The sequence below is a fragment of the Esox lucius genome, chromosome 10 (assembly GCF_011004845.1).
Source record: "Esox lucius isolate fEsoLuc1 chromosome 10, fEsoLuc1.pri, whole genome shotgun sequence".
Classification (NCBI taxonomy): Eukaryota; Metazoa; Chordata; class Actinopteri; order Esociformes; family Esocidae; genus Esox; species Esox lucius.
Window position 1 is genome coordinate 28,489,384 of NC_047578.1, and position 12,905 is coordinate 28,502,288.

The following is a 12,905-nucleotide window of genomic DNA, read 5'->3' on the forward strand; positions in this document are numbered from 1 at the left end:
TTCCGAGTTCCAAGTCGGAAATTTCAACTGGAACGCTCTCTCAAGTTGGAATTCCAACTTGGAAAGTCGGAAGAACCCCACTAGCTGAACCCCGAGTTAGTAATCCAAGGTGGCAGCACCTTGCATCAACAGTAAATAAAAGCTATAGTTTTACTGTTTATTTGAGCAATTATGTATATTTGTGTCACATTAAAATTGTCATACACAGTACAATCCAACTGCTGTCTGTTGACATGTTTCTATGGTGTTAATATGCATGAAATACCACTTTTTGTTTTTTATCAACTAGTGTTGCTGACAATGGCTAACCTGGCTAGTTGTATGGCCGAAATACAGAAATAAATAAATATAGAAAAAAAAAAGAATACAGAACTAAAAGATTATGGTAATAAATACAAAAATATATACAGAAATATAAGATTATGGAAATTAATTTAATGAATGATCAAGGAATTGCAGAAATGAATGATCAAGGAATTAAATAAATTGCGAAATAATATTGATTAATACATTTATTATTATATTTTTATACAGCATTAAGAGACCACTGCACCTTTTCTTACCTTTCCAAAAAAGTTGAAAAGAAAAGTTGTGAGTGAGGAAATTTAACCATTCTGTTCCTCACTCAAAATCTTCCTTTTTCGACTTTTTTGGAAAGTCTCTTAATTTTTGTATATATAGCTGTATACAAATATATTTTTTTATGTATTTAATTATTTAAAATGTTGGCAGGTTTGGTCCATATGTTTAGAGTCATAAATTGTAATGATTATTCTGCCTCACCTTGTATTTACTCGAGATGGCTGCCTCGGTTGGTTGGTGCACAATTGTTTATCTTATTTTGTGTGTTAAATCAGTGTTCTGCAGCAATTCTCTGGTTATTTTCTCAAGATAGGAGATCAGAAACATCAGGGAAACAACTCCTGTGCATTTATTCACAGATTTTCTTATAACATCCTTACTGGACATTCTGGTTAAAGCTGCATCTGCACTTTGTCAAGCAGTGAAACGCTGACAGCGAGGTAAATGAGCTGGGGCGCTTGAGCCCCTCAAGGCGCCGTGGACTACGGACTCTCCTACCAGGAATATTCCTTGCCAATGTGCAATCACTTGGCAATAAACTGGACGATCTTCACTTGCTGTTCAGGAAAAACAGAGATCTCTCCTTATCTTCTGCCATCTCAATCATCCAACTCTGCTACTACAATGGCACTTTCAATCCTGGAGGGGGATGTTAACAGTCTATTCAAGAGACCGAACCCCCGCAAAGCAGCAGGGTAATTGACATTTTTAACACCTCCATGGATACATGCTGCATTTCAGCCTACTTTAAATCCAGTCCCCAAGAAGTAGAGAATCACAAGACTTAATTGCTACAGACCTGTTGACCTGACCTCTGTGGTTATGTATTCATTTGAGCACCTTGTGCTGTCCCACCTCAAGACCATCACCGACCCACTACTAGACCCACTGCAGTTTGCCTACAGAGCCAACTTGTCTGTGGATGACACAGTCAATAGGGTTGGGTATCATTTTAATTTCCACAATTCCAATTACGCTTGTCAAATTTGGTTCTTATCGAATCCTGGTTTCGATACCGATATTTTTGGGAGAGAAGGAAAATATTTCAAGAAGGTAAATTTGCCTAACTTTTATTCTTTACACATTTAGGCTATAATCAGTCAACTGTCAACGGTGCAGGATTCTGGGAGGCTTCCTTTTTCCTTTGTTTATAAAAAATAAATATTATTTCTTATAAGGAATGATCAAAAACATTTACAAACCAAAACTATTTAAAAGCTCGCTGTGGTTGCTATTGATGTCTAAGTGACAATAAGTTGATCTGCTAAAATTGAGGATTATTATTCGATTAACTCAAAAATAAAAAATGATGAGGAATGACATTTCAATAGTATTATGGAGGAAGATTGACAGCCCTATTGGGTTTTGTGTACCTGAGCGTGAGACGTTGCTACTGTTTGCTGCATCTGGGATGTTATTATGGCTGGAACTGGGAGACCGCAACACATCGAACATTGTGCATTCCTTCAAATTCACACCGTGTTGATGCAAATGCTTAATACTGGAAGTGCTTTCTCACTTGCACAAAATATTTTCACTGCAGGGCATACATATTGCAGTGACATCAACATTTTAATGGTCAATCACAGGTGGGTGATTGACCATCTGATGTCCTGGTGCTGTCAGAACAACTTGGAGCTCAACGCCCTAAAGACAGTGGAGATTATAGTGAAACCCAGTTGACCTCCCCCCATCGCCCTGGGTGGCTCCCCAGTCGACTCTGTGGAGTCCTTTCACTTTCTGGGTACCACCATTGCCCAGGACATCAAGTGTGAACTGAACATCACCTCTCTTTACAAAGAAAGCACAGCAGAGGATGTCCTTCTTGTGGCAGCTGAAAAAGTTCAACCTGCCAAAGGCTGTGATGGTGCCCTTCTACACTGCCATCATAGAGTCCATCCTGACCCCCATCACCGTCTGGTATGCTGCATTCACTGTCAAAGACAAGGGCAGGCTGCAGCGCATCATCCGCTTTGCAGAGTGGGTGATTGGCTGTAATCTGCTGTCTCTACACGACCTACACACCTCTAGGACATGTGGCGAGTGGAAAAGATTGGGGCCGATCCCTCTCACCCTGGAAATGGGCTGTTCAGAACTCTCCCCTCTGGCAGAAGGTTGAGGCCTATCAAGGCCAAAAGCTCTTGCCACAAGAACAGTTTCTTTCCTACAGCAGTAGGCCTCATGAACACGCCCGGGAACCAAACTGACTATAGCCAACTCCGCACACACATACACACACACACACACACACACACACACATACACACCCCTCAACAGGATAAATCTTTAACCCCTCCCTACATACACACACAACCCTCACCTGGACAAATCTATAACCCCTCCCCCACATACACTCACAACCCTCAACTGGACAAATCTTGCCCCTTGCATATATTTTAGTAATTTATTTATGCTCAGTACACTGTTTTATTGTTTTTATTTCTTATGTGTATATCGTGCACTCATGGGCCAGAACAAATTCCTTATTTGTTGTAAAACACTTTCTGATTCTGATTTCTGATTATCCTGGACCTGAGATTTTCACCTACATCTCTGGTTATATTTTCTGTTTGTCTTCATACCTTGAACATGTTTCTTGAATTCTTAATCACTAAATTCCTCTAAATGTATTAAATTGTTTTGGAAACCATACCCACACAAACTTGTTCATGTGCCTCATGATGAGAAATCATGATTTACCATCATCAACTGTTATCTCTTAATTTAACATCAAGAAGAAAAAGTTTAGTTTATAGAATATTAATTATGGAGTTTCCCTATACTGTCCTATGTGTGTTGAATGCATTCCGAGTACAGGAACCAGGGTGGTCAGCACATTAATCAAATGTATTGACAGTATTTTACCAATTTTCACGTTCTTAGAGTCTGGACAATTAATGCCACAGTGAAACAGTTTGGCTCTACTCTCAGCCTAGCTTCCCTCATTTTCATACCATGTATACGAACATGGTCAAGATCTTCGTCACAAATCCCATTAGAGATCATTGTTTTTCTTCCTCTCCATTGTCTATCTTCTCTAATGCCTACTCATATGTGGTCTACCAAAACACAAATAAGCTTACTTGTGGACCTTTTCTATTTAGTATGTTGAAAGTATTAGAATTGAGATGATTTGAGTGTGATAAATGGTGATAATGGTGATTTATAGAAATGTGTGTGTAGTGTTTATTATAGTTAATTATTTTAAGTAGAACCACTTTTAACAAGATCTCTGATATGGATGACCAAACAATGCTAATCAAAAGAACTGTCCAAATAATCAGGATAAAAAGGAACTGGCATACCGGGTTATTTGTGAATGAATGTGTTATGTTATGTTTTGGGCATGTATTGCTACCACTGGAATTGGAACACTGTTCTTCTTTGAAGATGTATCTGCAGACAGCAGCAATAGGCTGAATTCTGAAACATACGATACAACCAAATGTCTCATATCTCAGTGTATAAGCCTTGCAGAACATTACCACTACTTGTCTCCTAATAGGGGGGTACTGTTATAGAAAAATTACTGTAATTCCTACATGGTTCACAGTTTATGTATCTAAATATCCTAAATACAATTAAAGCTGTCTTTTACCTCTTAATCATTGTTTAATTTCAAATATAATGTGCTTGAGGACAGAGCTAAAACTGTTTCCATGGGATATTATTTAGACACAATTTTTTATTATTTACACTGAATTCATAATTGATTTATTTTTGCCTTCAATGTACACACAGTACCATAAAAATTGAATGAAAATATAACGTATGTAAGTATTCAGACCCTTTTTAGAGAAAAACTTCAAAGTTTCGTGTCTTCTTAGGTCCTCTCCAGCTTTGTCAGATTGGATGGTGATCATCAATGAACTGGGATCTTCAGGTCTTCCCAGACATGTTCAAAGATGTTAAAGCATTGGCTGTTACATTCACAGATTTGTCATTAAGCCACTCTAGAGTTGTCTCGGCTGTGTGATTATAGTCCTGAAATATGAGTTTTTGCCAAATGAGTTCCTGTGTGCTCTGGTTCTGGTTTTGTTGAAGAACCAATCTGTTCTTTGCTCGGTTCATTCATTCCTAAATTCTTACAATTCTCCCAGTTGCTGCCGCTGAGAAGCATCCCCATAGCAAGATACTCCCACCTCCATCCTTTTACTTTAGGGATGGTATACACCAGGTGATGAGTGGAACATCGTTTTCACCAGACAGCGCTTTCTTTTCAGGGAATCATTTTCATGCTGTCAGAGTCCTTAATTTGCACATAATGATAATGAAAGTCAGAAGGCTGTTCTGGTGATTTATTGCAGTAACTTGAGCTCCCATCTATATTCCTCCTCAGGTGGATTTAGATGTCACCCTACCAGGGGAGGGGGGTAAAGATCGTCCCTTCAAAGTGTCCATCAAGTTTGTGTCGCTAGTCAGCTGGCACATGCTGCACGAAGTCCTGACTGGACATGCCATGCCTGAGCCCTTGGAGCTGGACAAACCTATCAGCACCAACCCTGTACATGCTGTGGATGTGGTGCTGCGACACCTGCCCTCCATGAAGTGAGTCTCTGCTGCTGCATCACTATCATTAAATGTGTCAGTTTGTCTCTGGTCACAGGTCCTAGGAGTGTCCCAATCCAAAGAAGTGCATTATTTTTTTGTTGTTTTTATAGACCATAGCAGCATAGTGTAAATAGTAAATGCACTAAAATGGTTGTTAATGTTGCATATTCATTTTGTCAATGTGGAAGGGAGGATTCTTAGAAATACTAAATGTAAGCTTCCTATTGTAACTACAACACACTCTAAAAGTAGATACAAATCAGTATTTAAATGATTTGTGACTATGATTTCAGACACGATGGGTGAGCAATCCATCAAATAAGCATGTTGCAGCTAAAGGTGTTTTCTACTAAGACTCTACACTGAGATGTGTAAAAGGCTCACAGACTTGGCTGGTCAGAGTTATTGGCAATTGATTACCCACCTTCAATACAAGGGAAAATATATTACGTCACCAGATATCAAACACTCCACGGCACAGTACTGGTCCAGGCACGGTGATCAAGAGACCCTGATCTATACAGTGTGCATCTTACAGTGTGCACCAACATGTCATTGTGGCAGCACACCAATTCAGTGAGTTTCTCTGTCTGAATATATTAATCCCCCCCTTTCTTCTCCCGAGGTACACACCAGTGGGGCGCTCTTTCTTCTCATCCCCAGAGGGTTATGACCACCCTCTGGGTGGGGGAAGGGAGGTCTGGTTCGGCTTCCACCAGTCAGTGCGGCCAGCCATGTGGAAGATGATGCTCAACATTGATGGTGAGGAAATGTTTTCCCTGTGCACAAAAATAAAATGGACAGCACAGTAGTATTCACTGGTGGTATAGAATTTAATGTTGTCTTCACTCAGTTGTGTCTTGGATGGATCTAATTGGTAAAAAAGCAGCCTATCTGTCAAATGCTCTCTCTGAATTTTGAGTCTGTATTTGGTTGTAAGCTATCAGAATGTGGGTCCTTAGCTACACTCTCTCAGCTTTTAAATGGACTCAATCCAGGGTTTCCCAAACCTCTCCATCCCCAGACAAACTGGTGAAACAGATTTAATCAGTCAACAAAACATTAAGCATTTGACAAATTAAACAGAGTCCGCTTGTTAAAACAAAAAGGTGAAAAATTTAAGGTGGTCAGAGGAGATCTTTGGGAAAACCAACTAAACTACTCTATATTGTTAGCTGCATTACAGTATTTCATTGTTTAATTTGACCACTTCTCTAGTATCGGCCACGGCATTCTACAAGGCCCAGCCCGTGATCCAGTTCATGTGTGAGGTCCTGGATATCCACAACATAGACGAACAGCCCCGCCCCCTCACCGACTCTCACAGGGTCAAGTTCACCAAAGAGATCAAAGGTATGCAGGGTGATGTCACTACCACCTCCGGTTGATATCACAGCAGTGCAACAAAGACTATTTTCATTGTTGCTGGGCTTTATGTTTTTGTCATTCCACCTGTAGGTTCTGAGTGTCACATCAGTTTCTTTAGACAAAATTAGTGTGGAGAGAAAATAATGTAATAATTATCTCTAATATAGTAATTTGTCATTACATTTGCCCTCCTCATTTCATTTATATTGTGTTGGGCAACCACAGTTTTGGCCTGGTCTTGACAGCAAGGCAACTGTTACAAACAGCCTTGACCTTGTACAGTCCATCTCATCTTGGGCCAAAATAATTCTCTTTAATGGACACTTACCATCCCCCTTTTTGAACTTGGTTTCAACCTTGAGATTTAACAGAGCTTAGTTTTCTCCGACATCTTTTGCTTCTGAGAAGCGGATGCCTACGTGACCTTGAGCCTGTCTTGAATCTGAGCATGTTTGCAAACATCAGATGTCTTAAGTTATCTGGTTTCAAATCTGGGTCAACGAGAAGATGTATTATTGTTCCTGTCATCATCTCATATGAATTGATACCTGAGCTGTACACATTCCAAGGCCACAGGTATCAAAGTAGCTGTATACCTTGTGGTCCATTTTTAAGAAACACAATATCTCCTTTCATTGCTTTGCTGACGATGTGCACATGGCGATAAAAACATCTAAAGACTTCGTAGAACCTATCTTAGATTGCTTAAAGGACAACAAAATCTACTTTTAAATGAAAGTAAGACAGATTCTTGTGTGGATGAGGTAACTTGCTGGGTGATACTCTGGGTACCCTAGTCCCTCTAGCCTCTTATAGTAGACCGTTTGTTAAGAATCTCGGTTTTATTTTTGATAGCTCCTTCAAACTCTATAAGCAAATTAGTCTAGTAGTGAAATCTAGCTTCTTTCAGCTTAGACTTTTGGCAATGGTTAAGGTCTATCTTCCTCTGAGGGATTTTGAGAAAGTTGTCCATGTATTTATTACATCTCGGCTGGATTACTGTAATTCCTTGTCAAAAACCCTAAATCGGCTCCAGTTATTACAAAATGCCGCCACTCGACTTTTAACCGGTATAAGAAAACGGGAACACATAACACCAATTTTGGTCTCCCTCCATTGGCTTCCTGTTGGTTTCAGGATTGATTTTAAGATTTTAATGCTTGTCTTTAAGGTTTTAAATGGATTGGCCCCTTTATATCTGTCTGAAATTTGACATCGTCAAAGCCCAAGCACTGAAGTCAGCTAACCAGTTACTTCTAGTTGTCCCAAAAGCCAGGCTGAAAACTAGAGGGGATCGAGCTTTCGCGGTTCCTCTGGAATAGCCTACCACTGCATATTCGAAATGCCCAGAATATACATATATTTTGTATACTTTAATAGTTTGTCCTGTACCGTACTTTGGTCAACGATAGTTGTTCTAAATGTGCTTTATAAATAAAGTTGCCATTGACATTGTATACAGGGTTGGGTAATTTTTTTTAAAAATGTAATACATAAGTTACTAATTACCTGTCCACATTTGTAATCATAATGTAACTTTTTGATTAGTCAAACTCAGTTGTGTAATCTGATAACATGGATTACTTTTAGATTAACTGCATTTCGTTATACTGTACTTGTACTGTTCGATGACAATGAAGTTAAATCTAATCTAAAAGATGACTTTCATAATAAGAGGCATTAAAAAACTAATAATAATATAACTAATTTAACACCTTTTGTGGGATCAGTGTTAACCTATTCTGTTTGTGTTTTATTCATGTTTTTTTTGCTTCAAAACATTATTTTATGGCCATTTCTTTAAAAGAGTATTGAGATTATTGTATATAAAAATGTAGATATTTGTAGCTTTTTGCACGTACACAAAATCTGCAGTAGTCTGATGTTTTGCTCCACAACCACCAATATTGTCAAAACGTTGCAGAATCCCCAGGCACCCGAATGTACGTTCACAATCATGAACATCCGCACCCAAATAAATTATACTATCACAAACATAAACTTTGATTATTAGGGCTACTAGCCAATGGATTTTCAAAACTCAAATAAATTAAATAAACTGTATACACCTGCAATCTTAAGTCAATGTCGTCAGCAGCCATTGATAGCCAATGATCGCACTTTTCTGAGTGCTTCCCAACTCACAATTTCTCCTGAAATGTTGTGATAACATAACAGATTACAGCTGTTAACGTAATGGATTACAGTTACTATTTTTATGTAATTCGTTACTCCCCAACTCTGGCTATATATTAAAGAGGGAACACAAGTTTGTTGACCTCATGGAGATGACACCCTGGTGACAGACTGGTTGACATGCAGCATTGAGAAACATATGGAGTTCCTAACCCTAGAACCTGAATGCATCAACCTGAAGGCAGTTGTCCCACTAGGTCCCACTTTGCTTTCTTATCAAGTTAGTGAAAGTGTGTGAATTCTCGGGTTGCCAGTTGAGGACATACTATGGTCCTTCAGGGACAGAATGCCGGGATTTTCTTGCATAAAAAACCCAAAGGCGACCACCTTACCAAAATCTCACACAGCCTCTGTCTCCACATGGTAAAATATGATTTTGCACTCAAAGCCTACTTTAAATATACCCAAAAACATAATTGAGCTTGAAGGGCGTGATGTCTTCAGAGCAGATTGGACCGAAGAGGACTCCGGTAAGACCAGGGGAGGTAGGGTGTACATTTATGTAAATAAAAAATGGTGTACAAACACTAATTCAACCAGGAGTCAATGCTCAACCAGTCTGGAGTACCTGATGATTAGAAGCAGGCCTTTTTACTTGCCACGGGAGTTTACATCTATTGTTATGGCATTCTTCATACCCTCGGATGCTAATTCAAAACAGCAATGAAAGAACTGCCGGCTGCCATTAGCAAACAGCAAATGGAACACCCGTATGGGGTTTTTGTGATTGCAGGGGACTTCAACCATTCAAATCTGAAAGCAGTTTTTCACAAATTCCACCAAAATGGCTCCTTCCATACCAGATGAAACAAGACTATGTGTACACAAACATTCCTGGAGGCTTACAAAGCCATTCCCCTCCCACACCTGGGACCGTCTGACCATCTTTCGCTGTTCCTACTTCCAAAGTATTTATCCCTCTTTAAACGTGTGAAACCGTCAGTGAGGACAGTCAAAGTGTGGCCAGAGGGGTTTCTACTACAGCAGCAGTTTCAACAAACACACAAGAGATTGTTTGCCACTCAAGCCTCCCTTGACTCCCATACGGACATTGCCATAAACTAATAAAGATATTCCCCAAACAGAAGCTGTGGTTAAACAGAGAGGTCACTCACCCAGGGACAACCTGAACAGGGGCATCAAGATGGCTAAAAATGTATACAAACTGCGGATTGCGAGCACTTCAACAACTCCTAACCCTGACTCATGTGGCAGGGCATCCAAGCCATCACAGACTACTGGCCATAGAACCCTACCCCCACAGCCAGCGACGTCTCCTTCACCGATGAGCTTCGACAGGGACAACTCCCCTCAGACTATCCACAGCAGATCTGTGGCCTGCACTGAGCAGGGTGAATGCACGCAAGGCTGCTGGTCCTGATGGTGTCCCCGGGCCTGTGCTCAGAGCATGTGCTGGGCAGCTGGCCGAGGTCTTTACTGACATTTTCAACCCCTCACTGACCCAAGGGGTTGTCCCAACTTGCTTCAAGACTGCAACCATTGTGCCAGTGCCGAAGCTGTGGATTGCATTTATCCTGAATGACGACCTGTTGCATTTACCCCCACAATCATGAAGTGCTTCGAAAGACTAGTCCTGGCGCACCTTAAGTTCTGCCTCCCCCCAACACTGGATCCCCACCATTTTGCCTACTGGTCGAACAGGTCTACAGAGGATGCCATCTCCACAGCTTTACATTCTGCCCTGACCCACCGAGACAAAACCAACACCTATGTGAGAATGCAGTTCATAGACTTTAGCGCAGCATTCAAAATGGTCAACCCTTCTAGGCTGGTCAACAAACTCCATGACCTGGGGATCAGCCCCTCTCTCTGCAACTGGACTTCCTAACTAATAGATCCCAGTCTGTCAGGTTAGACAACTTCTCCTCCATCCTGATCCTGAACACTGATGTTCCACAAGGCTGTGATGATTGTTGACGTTTGACAACCAAATATATTGATACTTCCAGTCTGGTAGAAACACCGTTCTCGTTAGTTTTCGCGGCTCAGCCGTGACATCACATCATATCATTTTATGTATTAACGATAAACTTATCTGCTTACATATAAACACTGGCTATTGTCACCATATCGCCATTAATCTGTTCAACATTTAATAAACACAAGACCATAATACAGCAATCAAAAATATGATTTCACGATTTGGTCATTAAGAGAATGCAGCACATCTTACCCGGAAGTGACAGCGTACGCCCATACTACACAAACCGGTAATCGCAAATACTACAGTATTTCTACCAGTGAGTGTAAAACAAACTTGTGTTGATCTCCATTGAACAATTTCAAAAGACCCCTTTACGAATGTTTTAATTACCTGAAATAACATATCCTGGCCTGTCAACGATTCGCCGTTGTTCATGCAAGTTTATACGCTACCTTGCGGGTAACTTTGTAATGTTTTGCCATATAATGCAACTTCAAAGTTAATGCTGACAACAATTTTTATTACAAAACTCACCATTGCTCATACATACACATGTACCACAATCCACCTATGCGTAATGTGTGGTTGGCCCAGGCCATGACTGTTCCTTCAAAATAATAGCATTCCTCATGCAATGTTTGTTTTCTGTAGTGCTGTGTTGGACTACAAACCGTGAAACACAGGATAATTTTCAACCTGCATATACTACAGTTTGTAATAGTGCTTATTAAGGGACCATTGCTACAGGGCAGATCTGATCTTAAGGCCCATCGCTTGTTAAATTGAAAAATGGGCTGAAACTCTCCAAATCGTAAGTCCCTAACCCCTTCTTTATGTCTTACAAAAAAAGCATGTCTCCCACGTGTAACTCTGTACTTGTGGAAAAACACCATGTTACACACACATTGTAAAACATAGAAGTTTACATCTGTTGTACCACTTAGAGTTGCTGGACCCCTGGAACTCTTTTGCTGAACACCAAACATCTTACCACTGACACAACACTTATTTATTGCCTTGGAATTTAACATTGCGGAACCCTAAGTCCCATTTGATAATCATCAAACATAACCCACCTGTTATAACACTAGTCTGGTTTGCTCATTAGGCGTTGTAAAACATCAAACACGGACACATCAATGTAATCATAAATTACAAAGTCACCGGACATGCATACGTCACTCCTGAAGTCCCGCCGAACACACATCACAACGGAAGTCCCACCCTACAAACCGGATGTCCCACCCACCTGTCACATCAATATGGATGTCCCGCACTCCATAAATCACCATTCTGACATATTATACCGTACATTTACTACTGACCTGTTCATAATTCCCTCCACCTTGACTAAGGCCCTGGTTCCAGCTGAAGAAAAACAGCCCCAAAGCATGATTCTGCCACCACAATGCCCCACTGTGGGTATGGTTTTCTTTGGGTGATGTGCAGTGTTGTTTTTGCCACAGACATACCTTTACGGCCGATAAGTTAAACCTTGGTTTCATCAGACCATAACACATTTTACCATGTGCTTTTGGGGGACTTGATGTTTGCAAACTTCAGCCGTGCTTGGATGTTTTTCTTTGTAAGAAAAAACTTCCGTCTTGCCACCCTACTCCATAGTCCATTCATATGAAGAATATGGGAGATTGTTTTCACATGTACCACACAGCCAGTACTTGCCCGAAATTCCTGCATGTCCTTTAGGCCTCTTGAAAGCCTCCCTGACCAGTTTTCGTCTCTTCTTTTCATAAATTTTGGAGGGACGGTTAGTTCTTGGTATTGTCTCTGTTGTGCCATATTTTCTCCGCTTGATGATGACTGTCTTCACTGTGTTCCATGGTATATCTAATGCTTTGGAAATTCTTTTGTACCCTTCTCCTGACTGATATGTTTCAACAATGAGATCCCTCTGATGCTTTGGAAGCTCTCTGCGGACCATGGCTTTTGCTCTGAGCTGCAACTAAGAAAATGTCAGGAAAATCCTACTAGAACTGCTGAACTTTATGATTAATCAGAGTCACTTTAAATGATGGCAGGTGTGTAATGACTTCTATTTAACATGTGTTTGAATGTGATTGGTTAATTCTGAACACAGCCACATCCCCAGTTATAAGAGGGTGTGCACACTTATGCAACTAGGTTATTGTAAGGTTTTTATTTTAAATGTTTCCCCCTCAAAGATTTCAGTTTGTTTTTCAATTGAATTGTTCACATTATAGGTCACATTCACTTTTTATATCCACTGTATACAAATAAAACT

General features: G+C 40.3%; 1 protein-coding gene across 3 annotated transcripts in view; it reads left to right on the top strand.

Annotated features, from left to right (window-relative positions):
• ago3b (argonaute RISC catalytic component 3b) overlaps nucleotides 1–12,905 on the top strand; it is a 73,170-nt gene that overhangs the window by 35,665 nt on the left and 24,600 nt on the right. For all 3 annotated transcript variants that reach the window (XM_013132700.4, XM_029122678.2, XM_020044716.3), the window contains 3 exons: nucleotides 4,922–5,130; nucleotides 5,759–5,895; nucleotides 6,352–6,486. In XM_013132700.4, coding sequence (XP_012988154.1) covers nucleotides 4,922–5,130; nucleotides 5,759–5,895; nucleotides 6,352–6,486 — 481 coding nt within the window. The remainder of the gene's footprint in view (nucleotides 1–4,921; nucleotides 5,131–5,758; nucleotides 5,896–6,351; nucleotides 6,487–12,905) is intronic.